General features: G+C 45.1%; 1 protein-coding gene across 1 annotated transcript in view; it reads right to left on the bottom strand.

The window, feature by feature from the left end:
- Window positions 1-1,695: 1,695 nt before the first annotated feature.
- The window catches only part of XKR6 (XK related 6), a 160,510-nt gene continuing 139,270 nt past the window's right edge, over window positions 1,696-22,935 (bottom strand). Inside the window, exons 2-3 of the mRNA XM_088534347.1 lie at window positions 20,615-20,811; window positions 1,696-2,996 (exon numbers count right to left, since the gene is read on the bottom strand). Of these exons, the coding sequence (XP_088390473.1) occupies window positions 2,032-2,996; window positions 20,615-20,811 (1,162 nt within the window). The 3' untranslated portion in view covers window positions 1,696-2,031. The remainder of the gene's footprint in view (window positions 2,997-20,614; window positions 20,812-22,935) is intronic.

Below are 22,935 nucleotides of genomic sequence, written 5' to 3'. Positions count from 1 at the left end.
GATTCCTCAAATTAAAAAAAAACAACAACAACAACACCTAATCATAATTAAAAAATATCTCCCCCATGTTGACCTTCTCTTCAGAACAGGTCAACATAGGAGTTTTGCACCCTAGACAGTTACAGTATTTCTGGAATAAAAAAATTGCAATTGCACACAGAAAATACTACAGTATTCACTTAAAAATAGCTTTTTTTGTTGTTGTTGTTATCCCCTCGGCCAGGTAGCGGGATGGAGGGATAGAAAAGACGCCCTGAAACGGGAACATTCCTTTAGAGGACCAAACCCTCTCGAAACGGGAAAATGCAACGAGGCAAACGTAACCCGCGACTGAGCTCGAAACAGCGATTTCAGCACAGAAACAAAATCGGAGCGATGCGAATGTTCATACACCGGGTTTTGTTTTGTTTTTCCCCTTTTTTTTTTTTTTCTTTTGGAAACGTCAAGCCAACCACGCAACCCTTCGCAGGCAACCGTCTACGCTCTGCCCTCCGCGGCGGCGGCGGCGGCATCTCCGGGCGTCGAGAGCGCTACGCTAGACCTCGGTGCTCTCAACGCGCGCTCGGATTTCCTGGGCTGTTGTTCCTTGCCACGTACTTACAGCAGAGGGTGACACAGGACAGTTCTAGCGGCAGTTTCCCCCCGTGCACCGAGTTGAAGAGTTCTCAGCTAAACCACAACAACAACATCAACGAAAATACAAAGCACCAAATCATCTCTAGACGTGAGTCAGTTACAGGTTATTACCGTTTGAAGTTTTTTTTCCTTTTTTTGTGTTTTTTTTTTGTTTTTAACCCCAGTTTTTGTATTTCGTTTTCCTTAATAATAATAATAATAAAAAGAAAAAAAATCGAAAAACCCAAAACCCAAAAATGAAAAAAAAGGATGCTTTACAATCACTTTAAGGCTCGCACTGAATGAGACATGACAGGTCTTACACGAGATTACAAATAATACATGTATGCCTTTCACAGCCTTAAAATGATACAGTAGGTCAAATTATTTTGCCAGTCACTGATCAAGTATTGTGCCTTTGAATTGACTCGCTTTTTGCTACTATGCTGAGTTTTATTATTACTGAGATATTTATTAGCCATACGCAAATCGGATTTAGCATAATGATTTTTGGTATATCAGTTTAATGTATACAGATTTTGATTATTTTTTTTTTCCAGAAATGTGGCCGGCCTTATTCTGCACCCGGACCGCTGGGATTTGCTCCGCTGAGGTCAACGGTGCAGGTGTCGGATCAAGATCAGATACCGCATCTGGGGCAAAGCCACCACAGCCCCTTTACACGTGAGAAGGAATCACTTTTATAACACCACTTGGCCAGGACGTGCAGCCTTGGCCAAATGGTGTTATAAACGTATTGCCAAATTATTTTTACAGACCCGATTTTGTCTTGCAACCGCTTGGAAATCAGACTCCATGGGGGGTGTCTTGGCTTTGCTTTCTTTAGACATTTTTTTTTCCAGCTTAATCCAATAGGATGTTCAAGATATTTTTCAAACGTTTCTCTCTTTGTTGTTGTGGTTCTTTTTTTTTTTTTTAATTTAAGTTTTATATTTTGATTGCTTTTTTTTGATGTTTTTCCATTTTTTTTTCCTGGCATATAATCATTGAAGAGTTTTGCATGAGAAAGGTGACAGTACTTAATGAAACTCAGCACCTAAGGGCATAAGGCAGTTGTAGGTTTGTTTGTTTGTTTTTTTTTTTTATTTTTCAATCAGCACCAATCCCATAAATAATATTCTACACTTGGTGTACGGTATAAAACTGATGTGGAGATGCCTCCTTCTCCACCTGTGAATCCTAGGTGTGGAAGTTGAAATACTGTTTCTTGTGTGTAAAAAACAAAAGAAAAGTTTTTCTTTTTGTTTTTACTTACAAAACATAGAGAATATCTTTTTTTTTATACATACAGCAACCAGAAAGAAAGCTTATCTGAAGGTTTGTGTTTGTTTCATGATCTGTGTTTACCGTAAACAAAAATAAGGTCCCCTCTTTTTTACTTTTGCTTTAAGGAGCTTAAAGTGAAGACTCGTATTGTAGCAACTCATATAAGAGAGGTCCATCTCTATACCTAATACCTACGGCTGTGGGGGTGACATACTGGAGGATGTTGATAGTTCTTCTTAGCCTCCTGTCTACAAAATGAGCATCCCAGGCTGGGTATCTTTTTCGTGGGATGTCAATCTTAATGAGAGGCCCCTCGGGGGGGTAGGGTCGCCCAGATGGAGTAGATGGTACCATTGCTCTCACCTGGAAAACGGGCAAGCAAGTGTCAGCTGTGAGTTCCTCCTGTTGCTCCGTCACCGCTCTGGTGGGCGTAGCCTGGGCCCCCCGGTACCCAGGGGTTTGGGGTGCCATGGGCTCAACATCGGGGGGCAAAGGAATGCCCCAGAGCAGCTCGGCGCAACAGGAGCTGACCAGGATCTTAGCTCTTGGCCCCATGGGATGCAGCACACCATAATATAACAGCATCAAAGCTATCCCAGCAGCAAAGCTAAGAAAGACACAACACAGTGCTGGCACGGCATATGAGTCAGTAGTGTCAGGATCTCTGTAAAAATACCAAAGGAGCGTCAAGGCAGCGTTCTCCGTCAGGACTATAGTGTAATATGCAAACATTCTGTATCGAGTCCGCCCTTCCTTGACATTAAACCAGCAGAAAATGTACACAATCCCTACCACCATGTTGAAGAGGATCTCCTCCCACTTAGACATGCAGAAATCTGTCCCACCATGGATGATCCAGAAAGCCATGGCACACCAGTGGACCACTACAAAGATCCCAAAGTAGAGCTGGAAGATGGAAGCAAAGAGAGCAAAAGAAATAACTCGGGATGAGATGGTGAAGAGGCGCCAGAAGAGATGGATGAGGGCCCCTCTGTAGCTCATACTCTTCTTGTCGTCCCTAGAGTCCCGAAGAAGCTTGTGATAGGAGGCTAGCACCCAAGCCAGGGACATCAGGGAGGCCACAGAGGACACACCTGCCGGAAGACACACAGATCCACTGAGTTAGACAGGAGGATTCGGTGAAAACATCATCTGCTCACTAAATTATTGCATCTGGGGCAGATCAGTAGCCAAAAGTTTCAGCTCACGTCAGGTTCTCTTTACTGTATAAAGGTGACAAATACAGAAATATCAGTGCAGGATCTCCAAAGGATTCTTCACTCAGGAGATGGCTGACACAGTCTGCATTTGGTATATTATGTTCACAAGGAGCTGGCTCTACCACCCCTATCCAACCAACTCTTTGCTTCCTCCAAGCCAGAAGCAGCCTCTATCCTCATCCTGATTGCACTCACATTGCAGAATTTGAAAACCAGATCCCACCTAAATGTTGCAGCCCAAGGATGAAGGGCACTGTCTGTAGAAAGGCTACATCCATCTCACAGTGCAACATTGCAAGGGAAGGACAACAAAACTCCTTGTAACTTCATGTTTTTTTCTAATTTTAAAATACATTCATACAAGCTACCATCACACGGACTTCAATATACTGCTGCTTTGGTCAATGAACAGGATTCCCTGTTTGCATTCACCCTTGTGAAATACATGCAGCTGGTCAGTTGGACGAATATATAAATGCAGGGAACAGCAAGACCCACTAGCATGCCCAAATTGTTCCAAAACACAGAACCTGATCCCTCCAGTGATGGTTCCTTCCCAAACCCTCAGGCCCAGTGTCCCTTCCCACTGCCATGGAAGCTCTCTGGCTCACTCCTCAAACACAGCAAATCCTGTCCTTGCAGACTCCTCTCAGTGCTGCCTACTAAGCTGTGATTGTGCTGCAGCTTGAAGGACTTGCTCGTGTTTGGTCACAGATAAGGGAAATGTTTCCTGCCTGCCAGCCTGGTCTCCTGGATAGACTTGGACCCCTCCCCAGCCCTGTCTCTTGGATGGACCTTGGATGCATGTTGTAGCCTTGTCTTCAGCCTCATCCTCTTCTGTTTGAGCCTGGACCTCCTGGAGGTCCCCATGATCTGGCTCATTCTCTTGTTCTGCCTGGGCCTGTTGATGGACCCTGTTACCAGCACCTCATTTTCCCTGGGTGTTCAGACCCCATGGGACTGCTCCAGTTGGTGAGGGCACTGCCCACACTGGGGTCATCCTCGGTTCCCAGCTTGTCCTGCTCGTGGAACAGTCACCAGTCCTTACTGCACCCAGGCACGGGGAAGGCATCTCATGGTGCATCTAAGCGTTCGGATCTTATCGCACTGCTATGACCAACACTTACACTTTTTATTCCCTTTAATGGATAAAAGAGTGTGCTGTCAAAAGCTGGGAGTGTGATAACCTTTTACAAATTCTGAACTGAACAACCCAGTGCCCAAAGCAATACAATAAAATGCAGCTGACAGATCCTGTAAAAAAAAAAAAGACCATTGGCATCTCATACCTCTGAAGCCACTGCTTTTTGGTGGGCTATTGCTTTGCAAGTGAGATAACAAGTGATGGTCAAAAACATATGTTTGGAAAGCTAACAAACTTGGTAGCAATAATTTGATAGGGGCAGGGAGCATCACCTATAAAACCTAAAGAAAAAAACTCTAGTGATTTCAAGCAAACAATAACAATATTTCCCATACCCTAATGTGCAGCATACTGGAAAACTGGGCTAGGTCTATTTTGTTTTTACTACTTAAAAACAAAACAAAACAAAAACAAGCAACAGTTTGCTGCAGCTGGTTAAGTTTAAAAGATCAATGTTTGGAAAGTTTGATTTCCCTCTTCTCCTTGGGATGGCAGAAGAAATGGTGTTTTGGCAGCAGCCTCTCTATTCACAGTATTTTCTTTCACTGGGATGAAGGTAATGGCTAATGGTGACTTGACTTTAGGCCAAGGGAAAATATAGGGTGAACGTGGAAAGTGGGACAGGCTCTTCCTGCTCTTCCTTCAGATCTGTACACAGGATTTGGGGAACGCTGGAAACTTTCGAAAGGACAAAACATGACCTGAGAGATGTAGATTGAATTTGTTTTTAACCTACCTGATTTTTCACAAATATGTTATATTTTTGGTAGCCATTATTAGAAGTTTTTTAAGATGGAGCAATAAGTGCTGCTATGTGTCTAAGTATTCTGCTTGCTACAACATCTTCTTGCTATACAGTTTTAAAACTTTCCATGCTTAAGAGAAGAAAAAAATGTCATACATTGGCTTATTTTAGAGCTGTTATCCTAAAAATTTGTATGGCATTAGATGTACCTGTATCTACTGCAGCAGCCCACAGGAGACAGATGTGTCACACTGGTTTAAAAATGTTTCTGTTGGGTTCATTTATTGCAGTACAGAAAGAGGAATAACATATACCAGATTCAAAAGCCCAGTGTACACATAAAGCCTTCTCCCACTTCCTACTTTTTCAATGAGGAAACCTACACTAATCACAACCTTGGAATAAGCTGGCTGACAGTTCATACTTTGAGTCACTCGCATTGTATGCACCATGCCTGCTGCTAGTCATCTGAACATCTCCTGGAGCTGACAGAGAGCAGCAGACACCTCCAGAAAGTGATTCATCCTGTCCCAAGATCCGTGTGTGGGACAGGGCGGTGACTCATACTCTTGAAATGATGGTCTCTATCCTTTGACAGGGGAGCGAGGGGACTTGTCAACACCAGCAGTCAGGCGGGATGAGTCCTACCTTTCAAAACAGTTTCTTGCCTCCTCATTTGCTTTAAGATCTGATGGGGGAAATGAAATATTTCGAGACACTTTGACATATCCCTACCACTGTTTAACAACTCATGACCATGGGCCCAAAGTGACTCTTGGTGTGTCTGTGACAAGTAGGATCTGAACCTTGCTGTCAAGGGGGAAGCAACCAGTAGGTTCATATCAACAGCTACTGCGGAGAAATATGAAGAATTTCTGCAATAATATTTGCTGTTCTTCCACGGAAATGATTCCTTGGCTATTTTGTTTGTGCCTACATTACATACATCCCTTGGCCTTTGTCATCATGACCATTAGTTTCTCCACTCCCATCTTGTCCTGTTACTTCCAGCCTATGTTCCTCATATAGTACATAGCTCTCACAAACCATGTGATAAACTGTTCCCTTCTTTTCCAGTTCCTCACAAAACTTATTTCTAAACAGCTACAGAGTTTTGTCCTATTGTAACTAGAATAAAAAGTGCTGGTAAGTTAAATCATGTGGTAGGTATTTATTTTTATTTTTATTTTTATTTTTGCACGTGGTGACTGATGCAGCTTCATCTAGCGTGAGCAGGTTTTAGCTCTCTTCCAATGTTTATTTTAGCAAATATGGGTTCAGGTTGTCTAAAAATGAAGTCATTTCAGAAAACCCACTCCCTTTCCTCCCTCTCCATGCTTAGTCTTGTGAGTAGAAAATACCCACCACGTGCTGCTGTGCCTATGCAGGCACTCTCAAGCTACCCAGGTCTCTGCTGTCATGATGCCCAGTCCTACAGGGGCATCTAACAGGTTGTAAATAGCACCACTGAGGAGTAAAGCCCATGGGTCTTGAGTTATTCTCCCAGCTCTCGTTAGGGAGACATCTCAGACACTCAGCTTGGTGAAGCAGAGCTAGATATTACCCCCATTTGACAGACAAGGAAGTATGACTAGAAGGACTTAGCTAAGGTCTTATATGACATTGATGATAAAGTCCTCCTTCACATCAGAGTGCTCCTAACGAGGAAATTTCAAGCAGGATTCAGTGCTAATGCAGACAGCCACCTTGACATTTCCAGAGGTGGGTGCCTATGGGTATCTCAGTGTTTATGGGTAAGGGTTGTTTCTTATCCTACTTAGTGGAGAATTAAGCCTTAAAACAACCACCACAGGCAGGAATCCATCTAAGCCCGAGACAAAAGTCAACCAATTTGTCTCCTTAGTCACTACAGCCACCAGAGTCAACACCGCATGCAGCGAGGTGTCTACTTCAGGGTCAACTGAGTCATTCTCTAGGCTTCCTTGGCTGTACCGCCTCTCCATCAACCTCAAGGACACCCACATCACATGGAGACAGCTCCATCGGAGACTTAGGTGTCTGAATCTCACCCATCATCTCGAATTGTCTCAGGACAGGCAATGCTGACCTCTTGGCTTAGTAAATCTACTTTTCTCAGGGGGATCTAACAAGCAGTCCACACTGGTAAACACAACTGGCATGGAGATTAAGGAGCAACAAACAATGAAGAGATATGAGAAGCCAGTAGGAAATAAAAAGCTAAATTTTCTCAGCAAAGGGTTGGACCAAGGAAGGGAAACATGACCCATTGCTTAGGTTTAGGAAAACATGGTTGAACCAGAGTACACATAATGTAGGTAGCAATCTGATTTCAGAGGAGGGGCCCATGGACCACTCTGAGTGCAAGGGAAAGAAAGTGTTGTGGTTTTCTCCTCCAGATCATACTGATGGCCTGGAAAAAAAATATGGTTATCCCAGGAATGTAATGAAGCTCTCTGAAAAAATCCACAAGAAAGGCTAATGACTACCCTTAAATTGCTGATGTTGTTTTTAAAGCCCATAGATGTGCTGAAATAAAAACAGCACAAGGAAAGTTATTCTACTCTATCCAGCCTGCTCACACTGTGCAATTATGCAGGGCTTTGCAACTAGTCTAATAAAAGTTGCAGACAAATCACATACACACAAAAAACCCAACATTTAAATTGAACAGTATATCCACTTTGCGCTCAGTGCTGGTCTACCAAAGAGGTCTACCATTAGGACTCAGACCTGGACAAAGTTTTCCTAAGGAACCAAGCTGCTGGGTTATTTGAGGTAAATAATTTGAATGCGCTTACTATAACATATTCCCTAAACATTACTGTATGCCTGCCTCTTTAAAGCTACAAACGGTGCCCTATTTATTTATGGACTTTTAATTCTCCTGAAGACTACTCTGAAAAAAATTACGGGAAGATCCCAAGATTTCTCTTGGGTGAGCTGGACACCGCAGAGAATATTCAGTGCGATACGTACCCTTCCATCAACAACTCTGCGATGGAAGCACTTGCTTAATGCAACGTGCAAGGTCTCCATCACTGCTCATCACTCGTAGGCTGCTCAAGCCTCTGTTCAGTGAACCCTGTTATCGTGTTTTTCCCTTTGGGTGGCATGTTCATTCCCTAAAGCTCTCAAGTGAATCTACGTTTTCATCCTCATGCGCACAAAGTGAAAACATAACCATAAAAAAAGAAAATGAGCCAAATTCTGCTCTTGGAAGAACATTGCCTGAAAGTTGCTTCCTCCCTACTTTTTAATATGTTATTCTTTATTTATGCCAGAGTAAAAGGGGTCAGAATAAGACTCCAGACTGTTTTTCATTTGTCCCTGTTTCAGTTTGACGTTTGACCCCTTTTCTTTCTTTCCACGGGAGGGAACATATTTGTTCTTTCTTTCATTCTTCCTCTTTGCTTTTAACTTTGAACATTTAATTTTGAAGAATGCAGCCCTTTTTAGCCACTGATTTTTCTCCCAGGACTTCCAAACACTTCCGTAATGAGTTTCTCCAGTGTCACAGGAGACCCTCATGATACATGAGTGCTCTTGCTCCTGTGCTGAGCATTATTTGAGTCTCACCAAGGAAAGGCCCAGCCACACTGAAGTGCTACCTATTCCTACAGTCACCTCAAATGCTGTTGGTGCTTTGTGGCTGCTCCGTGAAACCAAAGACAAAACGTGAGATGCTCATAACTCTTCTTTTTTGTTTTGTTTTGTTTTCGAACTTCTGAGTTTTTGTAGCTGCTTTTCATGGAAAGAATAGGGTCAGCTGAGAAAAACAGATATCTCCTCTGGGGCTGAGTCATCATAAACAGATATCAAAAAATGAGTCACATCACCTTTTTGGAGGGTCTGCCTCTACCCAGTGACTACAAAGATAGTCAACTTCATTTAGACAGTTTATGATGAAGGTTAACCTGAAGGATGAGAACTGATTAAGTGAGGTGAGTGAACCCAATCCTTGGTGACTAAAGCAGCTGAGGGATCTGTTTGCCTCCTAGGAATGACTGGAAAAAAATGGGGATTTGAAGCAGTTCCTAGAGATAAACAGGTCTCATGTATCACGGCAGTGTTAGTCTAAAGGGTGATCTGCTTTTAGACCTAAGAGTGCCAGTTTACATCTGTACTCTATTCAGTGGCAAGTGACCAGGGATGAAAAATCAGACCCTGACATTGGGAAGAGACGTGACTTGAACCTGGGTTGTCCACTGGTTGCACCAATGTCCTGTCCTTAACTCTGTTTTCATGAAAAAAACATGGTTTTGGTGCAATTTGGGAAGGAGGTGAGTTTCAAATCCTCAGTGTCTGCCCTGGAGCAGGACTGTCCCTTCCTGCCCTGAGAAGCCACGAGGAGCTTGTTCTCCTTAGGCCCTGACACCCACAGGGCCTGTCTGCAGAAAGCCATTGGTCACTGTTTTAGAAAGATAGGAAGCAAAGGCAATGAATTCACCCTCAACAATTTCCAACTTGGTCTGGGCACCAAGACAAGGTTCTTCTGTAACAGAATCCCACTGTGATTTCCTGATATGACAAGGCTTTCCTTGGGTTTTGATACGGAAGAGTTTATGTCCTACCTAGCACACAAATAGCTCTTCCACAGTAGTCCAGAGGAGCCTCAAGGAATCCACAAGCCTTTTACTGTGAGACTGCAGAAGTCCATAGAAAGATAGTTTCAGAGGGAGTTGTCCTCCAAGTCATGCCAGCTAAAGGCTGGCTCAAGTCCTGAAATATGACTGTTTCCAAACTCTTCTTTCATGTAATTAAGATGACTGTAGATGTCCCTGCTGACCCCAAAAATTTCACATCCCTTTTTATTTTTCTCTCAGTCCCTGCCTTAGCACTGCCTTGCGGAGCTCAGGCTCACAGGTTCACTATGCCTTGTGTTTCCAAAAGACTTGCTTTTCTCCTCCTTCATCCTGTTGCCTTTCAGTTGGCCCAAATGCCCCTTTTCCTCTGCTGCTAGAAGAGGTGACTGGTTGCATTCGTCTGATCTGTTCTCTCATTATCTCACATACCTCTCTCAGGTTTCCTCTTATTCATCCCCTCTCCGAACTCAGACCCTGCTCAATGGTACCAGTACCCTGCTGATGAGAAAAGTGTGCTGTGGACAGAGCATATTTGAGTTGCATTTTCCCGAACAGCAAGACAGTTACCAATATCCTCAAGAAAGTAGTAGCAGAAAGAAAATATCTCCCTGCTAGGTCAATGAGAAGAAAGCAGATGCTGACAGTTGTGTATGCACATAGGCCTCATAGGCATGGAAGTTTGGGATCTGCTTGTCTTTAACAGTCCTATCTCTTTCCTGGGATGTAGACCACAGGAGCTTCACTTTTTGCTTATCTGTACATGCAAAAAAAAGCTGCTGATAGAAAAGTTGATAAAATTCTGGAAGGCCTTAACTGAAGCTGAATTCTCAGCCTTTATATGTAAACCTCACCTTGCTTAGCTAACCAATGCAGGGGCTCTGCATCAAATATAGCTCATTAAAAAGGCAGCAGAGCGATGAAAGCCAAGTTAGCACACGGGAACTCAGGCCTTGAGAGAGCCTGGGTCATTGTGGCTGCCTGTAAACCAGCAAACCAAACTGTACCAGGAATATCCACTGACTCTGAGCCCAACTAGCACAGTCTGCATGGTCCATACTATTAGACTCTCCCAGAATCTAAAACAGAACGGCTCTATTCAATCTACCCTTAGGAATGATTCCTGGTATATTCTAATTCATTTTCCCATTCTGAGAGCATCTGGCTCATACTGCACCAGGAACCATGTTAACAAAGTCACTAAGTTCTAGTGCTTGGGCTCAAGTGCTGCTCAACCTACTGGTACAGATGTAGGCCGTGCATAAATCCTCTGGCTACCACGAGCACAGCTCACATAATCCTCTTTACCTTAAAAATGATATGGAAGACCTGTGTTCAAATCTCAGAGCTGGAGATTTTTGTGTTATCAGATTTTCCAGGCTGGGTTTTTCATCAGAATAAATTAGCTCAGGTGCCTCCTGTGTCGAGACCATTTCTGGTATTCTGGGAGCCCAGGTATGGCAGGTAGAGCTTAGGAAAGGCCTAGTGCAGATGTGTGGGTGGTCTTATGACAGAAAAAAAAAAAAAAGTATTTTTGGTAGTATACCTTATTCCTTCTATAAATCCAGGCTTAGCTATGCTCTCAAAGCCACCTCTGAGGAAATGCCAGCATGACTCTATCGTTATAACTGAAGTGCAAAGCCCTGCCCTATGGACGAAAGCCCTGTTCTGAAAGTGTGTCCAGTCTCCCTAATCTTCACCTGGAGCCTAACTGTGGAGTTAAAGAATATTAACTACAAAATTGCACTAAGACCACTTAGGAACCTGAGGTGAATTTGGTGAACAGTTTCAGCCCCACAGAGGTTGAAGGCAGGCAGGTAGTGGAAGAGTGTGAGGGCCTTGCAGTAAGACTAAATCTTTTCTTTTGAGGCCTCTTTCACAGAGTGCTTTTAGGCTGTCTCTTAAATGACTCACTTTGAAATTTCCCTAAACGTTCAGAGGGACCATTCAAAGGACCATTCAGAGCGACCTAGACAGAATGAAGAGTTGGGCAGAGAGGAACCTTATGAGGTTCAACAAGGACAAGTGCAGGGTCCTGCACCTGCGGAAGAATAACCTCAGGCACAAGCACAGATTAGGGGTTGACCTGCTGGAAAGCAGCTCCATGGAGAGGGATTTGGGAGTCCTGGTTGACACCAAGTTCCCCATGAGGCAGCAACGTGCCCTGGTGGCCAAGAAGGCCAATGGGCTCCTGGCTGCAGCAGGAGCAGCGTTGGCAGCAGGGCCAGGGAGGGGATCCTGCCCCTCTGCTCAGCCCTGGGGAGGCACCTGGAGCCCTGAGGGCAGCTCTGGGCTCCCCAGGACAAGAGGGACGTGGAGCTGCTAGAGAGGGGCCAGCGCAGGGCCACGAAGGTGATGGAGGGACTGGAGCAGCCACCATGTGAGGAAAGAGTGAGCGAGCGGGGCCTGTTGAGCCTGGAGAAGAGAAGGCTGAGAGGGATGTGAGCAACATGGACAAGTAGCTGAGGGGAGAATGTAGGCCAGGGCCAGGCTCTGGTGGCCGGTGGTGGCCGGTGACAGGACAAGGGGTAACGGGTACAAGCTGAACCCCAGGCAGCTCCATGTCCATGTGAGGAAGAACTTCCTTGGTGTGAGGGTGCCCGAGCCCTGGCACAGGCTGCCCAGAGAGGCTGTGGAGGCTCCTTCTCTGGAGATGTCCAACCCGCCTGGATGCCCCTCTGTGCCCCGTGTTCTGGGTGTCCCTGCTGGAGCAGGGGACTGGACTAGATGATCCCTAGAGGTCCCTTCCAACCTCAGCCATTCTGGGATTCTGTGATTCTGTCAGACAGAGTAAGAAAAAACACCACTGTCCTCCTTTCTTCCATCACCAAAAGCAAACTGCCTCACTTCACAGCTGATGTTTTTTCAGGGTTGTTAACCACTAAACCAGAAAGTCCATTTATCTTAGTGATGGTGTTTCGACATCTCTGTTGGGATCTGGCTACAGCTGATGGTGTTTCCAACTAGAATAACTATTGCTGTCACTTAAACTGGGGTACTGCATCCACATAGCCTGATAATTCCCCCAGCAGTGAGGACAGCCTATCTTACACAAGTGCCAACATCTCTCCAGGATCTTCCCACAAGGTCCCAGGGGCATCCTCCTCCAAGGTATCCTCCAAAAGGCATGCTGAATCTCATACGGACAGAGCTGCAACATGGTTCGTACAGCAACTCAGCACCAACGATTGCACGTGTCTCTTGCTCTAACACCACGCATGCAAGAATAAGCAATGATCCAGTCTAAACCGTGGTCTAAATTTATCCAGGCACCAATCACCTGGGCTAGTTCTCCAGTAGGAATCTGCTGGGAGAGCAGTAACCATGATTTCCTGCATATAGATAAGGTTGTTTGTCTCATATATGTGTGTTTTTGTCAAAGGCTGTATGAGCTGCCACTGTATTTAGAGATACCCTCTGTATAGTCATCACTGTTAACTATAAAGTCTTCAGTTAAATTCCTGTTGATTTGAATGTCTTCAGCTACTATCTCAGTCACACTGGAAAAAAATAATAACACGTGAACCCCCTAAAGTGAACAGCCATGGAGAAGAGGATTTGAAGCTCCTTGGGAGACCCCAAGGGAATTCACTTGAAATGCTCCATCATGATGACCTGTCAATATCTATAGCAGCATCTCCAGCAATATCTCCCCTTCAGCGAGCATCCTTGCAAGAACATGAACGTACCAAGGGCACTGAGGACACGAGGTAGGTGAAATGCCATTTAGGACAAAAGTCATTTCATGAAGTGATTTCCGCTAGCTAAATACATTTGCTGCATTCACGTATTTGGAACTGTAACCCTGAGCTAATCATATAAAACAACTAAGAGTTTTCTGAACAAAAAAGTTGTTTCCTTCACTATTCCAGTGATTTTGATCTGGTTATTTCCTGGACAAATCGTCTCAAACTGAATTTCTTATTCTTCCAACAGCATCAAGAGTAGAAATGTGAACATATTCTCTGCCCAGTGCCCTCCCTGCATCTTTGCCGGGTTTGTGCACATCTCAGTTGATATCTGTTCTCTGCTTATCCAGAGGAACAGGCTCTCACGGATACCTGAGGTGAAACCCATAGCTGCTTGCTAGAACAACCTGAGGACAAAAAGAGATGAATTTCCATATATTTCATCAGGTAGTTGCATAGCAGCATCCAGTCACCTTCTCTGAGAGTATAATCATCAACCTGGCACTAGGGAAAGGCAACGTTAAATTACCTGAAAGAGCCTTAAGACCTTAGGTTAATCAAACCTCTCTCTCCGTGCCTCAGTTTCCCAGTTGGCCTGTGGCTCCTAGGATGGGCTAGTGCTTGTGTAGTGCTCTGAGGAGGAAACATCTCCCCTCATGATCACCACCCTCTACAAAGCCTAAAACTGGCAGCACTGGCCAGGTGCCAGTGCTGTCCCGTGAATGGTGACTCATGCTTATCGGCTGTGCCATGCAAGATGTGCAATGGTGGCACGTGACACAGGGACAGAAGGGTCTGAATTGGTGCTCCAAAAAAATAACAGAACAGGAGCTATGGGAAGGTGGTGGACAGAGAAGCTGCAGGTGGGGATGGGCAGAGAGAGAAGGATGACGTCCTTCTCTGGGCTTGCTCCAAATTCCTTTGGGGGAAAAATACTAATAAAAAAAGCAGTCACGGGCTTCAGAAGGCTGCAGGATTCAGTCCTTCCCCATGGTGCTGGGACAATATGACTGGTGATAGGGCACACATTCCCCACGCTGTGCCCGCTGCCAGCTCTGGAGATGGCTTTTTGCTGCTGCTGGGAGTTGGCCCGAGCCCAGCGACTCATTTCCAGCAGGGCATCAAATAGCTCTATGTCATCTGGCTTTGGTGAGACGGAAGGGACGGCAGGAACAGAGCCATATGCCCCGGTCTGGCAAAGCACTTGAGTCATATGAGTGGCCTCCCAGGGGAGCCGCTTCTATGTCTGGAGCTATCCGAGTGTTTAGGGAGGTGTCTCCTTGGCTTGCGGATCGGTCTTTAAAGGGAGATTGGGGTTGAATCAGGGCAAAGTTTCGATGTCTATTAGCCCGATTCCTCCCCACACACCATGGCCTCTCACCACACACACAACTGGTGCATTTCTTCTCTTCTGCTCACACTGGAAAGAGCAATTGCTTTTCTGCTCACCCTTCCTCTGTCACAAGAACCATAACTGGGTGATGGTCATCTTATTTCTTTTACTCCTCATGAGGGACAGAGAAAGAATATGCCTTCAACCCCATCAGCAAAGTTGTAGGACCTTATTTTCCCCATATACCCCAGCCAAACACCAGTGTCTGACCCTGGGAGACCTCCTTCCCATCCCAGATACTGTTACCTACGACTCTATGCCAAGACTTTAAAGCATACATTGCTGTTATCTTGGTGGATATCAGAAAAAAATATCCTGGACAGAGAAGGGATACAGCTTTCTGCTTCCGGAGAAAAGGGACTCTGCTTAGGGCTGATTCAATGTCTCACCTATTCAAAATAGAAAGTGTAGATGACATGCTGTTTTCTTAGGTAGCAAGACATCTGGAATCTAATGCACGTGTAGAAAGGCTTATTTATAATGGTTATAGGACTGTGCAAAAATGGGGACAATTTTGCAGAGTGAAGTCTCAGAGATTTGCATTTGGATTTTTGGATTCATTTTTTGAGCACTGCTCAAGCATGGATATTCAGTAAGTCCAAATTGAAAGCCACCTGTGGAAAACAGGCTGCAACACCCCACATTCCCTACACACGCTGCTCCTTTTGAGAAGGCTGGTCCTCTGTGACTGCATGTCTCCTAAGAAACAAATGTTTCCAGGAACTGTTCTCCAACCCTGCATCTAACTGGCACACTCTGGTCCCAGCTCTTGCCATCCAAAACACAGTGACTACATCCCAGCTGCCTTCTTGGAATGATCCCTGGTCTGTCCTAACTCACAAGCAGTGCCTGAGGTTGTTTGGCTCTCTTGGTCCAAGCCAAGAGGTTATCAGGTTCATGCTAATGTGCAATGGTGCTAATGTGCACCCCAGAACTGAGTTTTGGCTGTGCTCTGCAATGGACATACTTGCTCATCTCAGCATGAAGGATCCTGCGCAAACATCTATTGCTCATTCAAGGTTAGCAACACTACCTGCTGGATGAGTTTTCAGATCTAATTACCCTTTTCTCCACCTTTAGGGGAACCACAAAACTTTTACTGTGCTAAATTAAACATAGGCCAGTGCTGATGACATTTAGAAATCATACCCTTGGGCAACCAAAGGCTGAAGGCAACCTTTTTAACTTGGCCACCACAGCTAAGGCCACCACTTTGACCCTTGGGATCTGGGTAGAAACAGGGAGTGACTATGAATGAACCCATTCATTTGTTGTCTTTCAGATAGGACATTGTTTTCAGATCTCAAACCATTTCTCAGCAAGTCCTTGTGTCTTGGGATGTATTTCATGTCCTATAGATATATCTAATAGGACATTTCAGCTCTTAGGCACTTCATAGCATATCCATTATTTGCTGTATATTATTCGTTAACTATCGACCTGTCATCGGGAGTAATTAACTGAAATTTATCTTGGCATTAGCTTTAACTCATTATCACCCACACAAGAAATCTCTCATTTGTGTGCAGAAGTGTTTAACGTGAAGTTGACTGATTCTGAGCCAGCTGGCAATGATTTCTCCTTACAGTGATGACAAGGGCCAACCCAATCAGCTGGGGAGGCCAGCACTGGACCCAGCACTCCAGATGTGGCCTCACTAGGCATGAGCAGAGAGGCTGGATCACCTCCCTTGATCTGCTGGGATCACCTCCCTCGACCTGCTGGGATCACCTCCCTTGACCTGCTGGCAATGCTCTTCCTAATGCACCCGAGCTCTCCATTGGCCTTCTTGGTCACAAGGGCACATTGCTGGCTCATGGTCACCTTGCTGCCCATCAGGGTGCCCATGTTCTTCTCTGCAGAGCTGCTTTGCAGCAGGTCAACCCACACTTCCTTGCCTATGAATATGCTATGGGAGACAGGGTCAAAAGTCTTGCAGAAATCAATGTAGACAACATCGAGTTCTCTCCTCTCATCCATCCATCCAGTCATTCTCTCACTGAAGGCTATCAGATTGGCTAAGCAGGGTTCCCCCTTTGTACACCTATGTTGACTACTTCCCATAACGATCTTACACGTCACATGAGAAAATTGGGAAAAGCATCACATCCTCACTTTTTCTGTACCATGTCTGAGGGACATTTCTGATCAAAGTTTATCATTATTATTTTTTTTTTCTGAGGGAATAGTGTAGTTTTGCTAGATTTTACTTTGGGAAGGACATCAGGATTTGGCTACCCCATTTGCAAGCTCTGCAACCAACACACGATTACTTCATGATAACTCTGCAGCCAACATATATCCACAGCCGAGATGGCTACAACTCCTTTTAGTGCCTAACCTATTTTACTCTGCTTCAAACAGTGATCCCCAGATAGGCTAAAGCTAATGTTGTTTTTTCTTAAATGTCTGAGCAGCTTCAGACTACTTATTGCAGGCTGCAGAGAGTGCACGCACCTCTCAAAATCCCAGAGATTTCAACAAGACTTTGCATAATGAAGACCTATGCTGAAAATCTCTTTCAGATCAACAGCAGGGTTTTGGAAAAGACGGCTCATGCATTGGTAGATAGATAGTTCTTTTTATGGGGAAAATGTTGTTCTGAATACTGCAGCCTCGGGCAGACAAATTGCCAGCAAAAGCATTGCATAAAGCACTCATGACATGAGTGGAAGGACATCAGAGGTTCTGCTAAATCTTAATAAGTCTTAAAGTAACCACACAAAAATAAGTAAAAGGAAATCTATTTAAGAGGAGATTTATGCTGAAAAAGCAGAATCCCTCTCACCTCATTAAATGTCTAGGAGTCGGATGTCTCCTCTAAGCTGGTTATACCTACTCCTTTCCATTCAGTGGGGGAAGCAGACGCCTCTGCAGGGCAACGTGGGTTAACGACAGTTTATTCTCTAAGAACTGAAGTGGATTATCTTCTGGGAGTAAGTCTGAACTGAATATCTGGGATTTTATTGTCTTGGTAATGTTTTCTCCTAAAGACACAATGTGACTTACACCTAAGTCACATCCGAGAAGTCCTCTGCCAAGTGCCACCCAGAAAAACAGGGAAAAATGGCCACCCTTTTCTTGTATCACCCACAAAATTTCAGGGACAGTCACAGTGAACAAAGGATAGGGCTGCATCTTCTTCTGTGTGCATCTTCTTGCCTAGTGCTCGATAACTAAAGAGTATGTGTTTAGTCCAAGTTCTCTAAGATTCCCTGGAGAAAGGTACTGATGGGGGGAGGACATCTCATCTCACCTACTTAGGTACCTTTGGACATGGGCTAATCCATGTTTGGAGGCATGCTTCCTCCAACACACTGTTTTGGATTGACTGCCAGTTTCAAGCAGCTGCAGTTGTAAGAGATGAATTGTTTGCAAAGGGCTTGTATAGGAACACCAGCTCCTTACACACACATATTCAAGAGCTCACGTAGCCCCAGTTTTCACAGTAGCCACAGAATGGAGTATTGCAGCCCGGGCTGTGTGTAGCCTCCACATGCATCTTCCAGGTCAGATCTGCTCGCCTGAACGAGTGCACTGAGTTCTTATTGCCTTTTTCTTGTTTTCTGCTGTTTTCTGCTCTTCAGAGCCATTAGGCAATAGCAGCTAAGCTGGGATCTAGTCCCAGCTTGTATCAGTGATGTTCTGAAAGAAGAAATCCGACCTTCATAAAAATTCAGAGAGGGAGCAATTCCAAACTTTACTAAGGCTGGGGCTTGACCTGAAGTTCCAACTCTAGCACATCTGCAGTTGGTGATGGCCAGATCACGAGGGACATACTAGTTCTTAGATGAGTAGAGACTCATTTCTCTTGTGTACTTTCATGTACTCAATGGTACTGAAAGTCACTGGAAGGTATTCTTACCTGCCTTTGGGAACACCTGGCACGGGAACAAGAAGGGAAAAGTAAAATTTTCCCTTGCTCACTTTCCACAGCTTCTTAAATAGGACATGGAGACATTGGCTTAGCTTCCTGCAGTAGGTTTGCAATTGTGGTCTTAACAGCAGGGAAAATGGGGGTTTAGGAGGACGGCAAATGAAAATTACCATGAAAAATGGTAAATTAATCTTAATCTAGGACTGACTGAGTACACAGGGACTATATGAATCATATGGAAAAAGCCAGCATGAGCTATAGCTGAGTTTTTAAGCCCTGCTGTGGGCCAGTTTGCCAGTCTGCATCTCCCAGTGATGTAACTGATGCTGCTCCTGCTTAGAGGCACAACTAGTCTCTTCTTGTGCTGTGCAACAAGTCATGATCACATAGACACAAGGAGCCAAACAAAACGTGATTTGATTTCTAAGCACAACTACTTCCTAATAATACCTATCTCCACTTCCTTTGGCTTCTTCCTTCTTCAAGGCAAAACCTTTGATGCTCCCTTTCATAATGGGTCCTCTCAGCATTTAATTTCCTTTTGCATAACAACACTGTGGCCAGGAGGAGGAAGACGCAACCACCGAGGAAGGGAAAAGGTGCTTTGGGGACCTGGAGCATGTCAGGAAAAGAGCCTTCCAGGGTTCAGAGAGGCAGGAGCATCAGGCAGGTACATGTAGTGCCTTGGAGGAGAGCACAGCTTGCTCACTTTGGTAGAGGAACCGAGCGACAGCGTGGCTCAAGGAGGGAGGAAAAACGATGCAGCTGACTCAGTGGACTAGGGCAGTCATGCCTGGTAGGGTTAATAATAATCATTAGAAGCAGCAGGAAAAAAAAGGTACTGGCAAATGTGAGCCGTTCTAGTAGAACTTGTAGAAAAGCTGTGTGATCCCTGTGTCAGCAGTTTGGAGGCTTGGAGATGTTGTGATGAGAAGTTTCAGAAGAGGACTGCATAAATAGGAGAAGGAGGCCTCTAGGAACAGCCATGATGGACAACTGGGAGGAAGGAGAGAGCAGTCCAGGCTCCAGCTGAGGCTCATAGTGCTGACCTTGGTCTAACAAGCACCTTTAACCCTAAGTTGCTGTTTGGTTCCAACCCAGCTGCCAGAAGACTCCTCAATTATGCTGGACATGGTAATCTTTGAGAAATATCTCAGTGCTATTCCCTGTGTGAGGATTAAACAGGAGCTGAACAACTTAGCATCTCATCAGCTGATATCATTGCTGGTCCTTGGAAAGGACCACTCCCTCTCAAGTGGGTGACTCTTAGGCCACCAGCTTGTTAATGGGCACAGGTCTGGTAGAGCTGCTCACAGCAGGACTGGGACATGGGCATAGGCTGCTGGCTGCAATCTGTAGCTGCCCTCACTGCTCCAGATCATCATTGCAGCACGGAACTGGTCTCTGTGGTGACTTCCAAACTTCTGCTTGTCTAGCAACTATCTCAGCAATGACACTTGCTCTAGAACATTCCTGCCACAATTCAGCCCCCAACTGCCTTCCTTTTCTTTTCTCTTAAACTTGCTGAGAATTGTAGTATCGGTGAACAAGCTTTAATTCCTAAGCAATCTTTAAAAATGGTCCTATAACTTAGATCTATCAAACCAAGCCCCTTCTGTTACAACTTTACACCACTGGGGCATTGCACAGGCATTGAACCTCACACCACAAATCCAAGTCTGGCCAATTTTATCATTCCACATATGTTTGGAGGGAAACTGAGGCAGAGGAGGATTCTGTTTGCTCAGTGTTAGACATACAAATGTATGTTGGTAACTTGCAAGAGTAATACAGAATGGCTGACTCCTCCTGATAATATCAGCATCTCTCTAGACTGGACTGGGTTTGGAAGAGCTGAATCTCTTATTTTGATTGATACTGCTTTTCCTCGGTAGAACAAACAGAAATTTACCGTGTAAACGCAGTGTGGAGCTTGGAATGAGATTTGTCCAAGGAGGGAACCCCGTACGCAACAGGTTGTGTAGTATGGACCTTTAACAAAACATCCATCGGCAGCTGAGCGTATGGATCAGAGGGGGAAAGCCGGGAGGGTGGGGAAGGAAGCACGAGGGGACCACTTACATGGTAATGTTTCTGCACGGTTCTTTTGGATCATTATGCAGAGCTGTAGCACCAGTTGAGGGGCGCTCTCCAGGAAGGTTTCCAGGAGGCGCAACATATTTACGTCTGCATATTCGTACATCATAGCCCAGTAGAAACGCCGCTGGTGTTCCTTCCGCCTCTGACTCTGGATCCCCAGGTACATGGTTCGTATATACCTGCAGCAAAGAGAAGGAAAAGCCAAGTGTGAGGCTTTGGCTTGCACCAAAACCCAAGGTTTATGAGGAGAAGGAGGCTGTATGGGGGAAAGGGAGTCTGGGATGGACATAGGTATCTCCTTGGCTCTAAGATACTCCCCTGCGGCATCTGAGAATCTGCGAAATTTTGTATTGCAAGAGTGGGAAAACACTAACTTGCACCACAACTCGGGTGATTAGACCACTCCATGCCACCAGAAGCAAGACCTCCCAGCAAGAGAGGAAAGGATATAAGCCTTGATAGCTCCCATATCCCCAGCGTGGGAACCAGGAGCATGGGGAGAAGCAGAAATAGCCCTTCCAGAGACACATTGTCCTTCCGTTCCATTCTCAGCTCACAACCACATGACCAAAAAAAAAGGACACAAGAAATGTCCCAGGAAAGCCACCAGATGGGGCTCGACACTCATGCAGAGGACTCAACATTCACGTAACAGCAGTATTACCCATACTGGTGTTACAGAACTGGCAGAGCCCAAGGTGGGTGGAAATGCCCATGCAGAGACCTGTTAAATGACCTAAATGACATGGGAAGCCTGTCCTCCCTCTGTGAGCATATGGAAAGAAATCAGTGTAATTTATGTCGCCATAAGAGTTGGGGAGCATCGGTCGTAATAGCTCAAGGAGAAAGAAAAGGCACATGCAGCTGGGTTTTACAGCATCAGAGACACCAAACCACCGAAAAATAAAGCTCACTGGGCCTATAAGAAGCTGTCCAAGCCCCAAAGCAACCATCACCTCCAGAATCTCTCCTGAGAGGTCTTCACCCAGCCTGACCTAAAGGCCTTGCATGGGCTCCCGCCCCCATCTCAAGAACCTGTTTGCAACTCTCCTACTATGTGAAGACTAAACTCCCTTCCTGAAGGTTACGCTGGTCATTTCTCATCATCTCAGCTACGGACAAGGACAAGAATTTATTCCCTCTCTCTCTGCAGCAGTCCTTTATCTGTTTGTACATAGTTATCATGTAGCTCCTCCTTCACTCCATACTAAAAAAAATTAGTTCTTTCAGCCCCTTCTCATAGATCATTTCTTGCAAATCTCAGCTTTTCATGTTGTCCCCTCGGCCACCTCCAGTGGATGGTGTTTTTAAGGCCATCTTTGCTTTTATGAGTACTCCAGATGCCTTTGGTGCCACCGGGCCACCTAAAAAGATTGAGGAGAGAGAAAGTAGCAGAAGGGCCACCATGTCCTGCAATTATTATCATTATCACCATCAGCATTATTATTATTTTGATCTCTAGGGATTTGCACCATCCATGTGGTTTAAACAAGTCCATTTCTAACATGCCACAGTGAGAAAAGACGCAACTTGCTCATGGCGGCGACAAGCACAAAAGAACATGAAAACGGACTGGACTAATGTATGTCCTGGATCCTGCCTCCATCAGCAGCCAGAGCAACAGCAAAACCAACTAAGTCTAAGTCTCTTGGCTGTTGAGCCCATAGCCTTGTAGAGATGAAAGGCAGCTACATTATCCCCATTCTAAAGATGGGGACACTGAGGACCAGAGCACCAAAAGGGCTCTCCTCCAAGTCCTCTAAGCAGATCAATAGCAGAACCCAGATGTCTCGGTGCTAACCCAGGCCTCAAACTACCACCACACAAAACCTCCTAGTGAAGTGCCACTCTACCAGCCAGCGTTCCTGTACCCAGGACGGGTACATTTTCTGGATATGGTAAGACCCAACCATGGCAAATCTGCTCCATGTTGGAAGATTCAACAGGAGATATCTGTCCCTATCCACTTACCAAGCATGACCGTGACCTCTGCAGTCCTGTAGCATAATTTGGGCCCGAAATATCTATTATTTTCTCCATGCAAAAATATGTCGATCTCCCTTTAGCATCCTTCAAACCCAAACCTAACAAAAAGAGGAAGGCAGGAGTAAAACCTGTTTCCCCTTGATGCCAGTCAGGCAGGCAGTTTTCGGCAGAGAAAATACTAGAGCAAAGGGAAAACAGCAACATTTTTAGCTGGCAGGCTTTTAACAACTACTGAAACCCACTTTAATTAATCAATATAAAATTTCGCCCAGCTGTAACACTGCTAATACTTATTTCCAAATGGGAAAGTACAAGCA

This window comes from Tinamus guttatus, unplaced genomic scaffold (genome assembly GCF_059628265.1).
Source record: "Tinamus guttatus ecotype Peru unplaced genomic scaffold, ASM5962826v1 Tinamus_guttatus_pri_ptg000548l, whole genome shotgun sequence".
Taxonomy (NCBI): Eukaryota; Metazoa; Chordata; class Aves; order Tinamiformes; family Tinamidae; genus Tinamus; species Tinamus guttatus.
The sequence above is the reverse complement of the archived record's forward strand: the minus strand, read 5'-3'. Positions and strand labels throughout refer to the sequence as shown.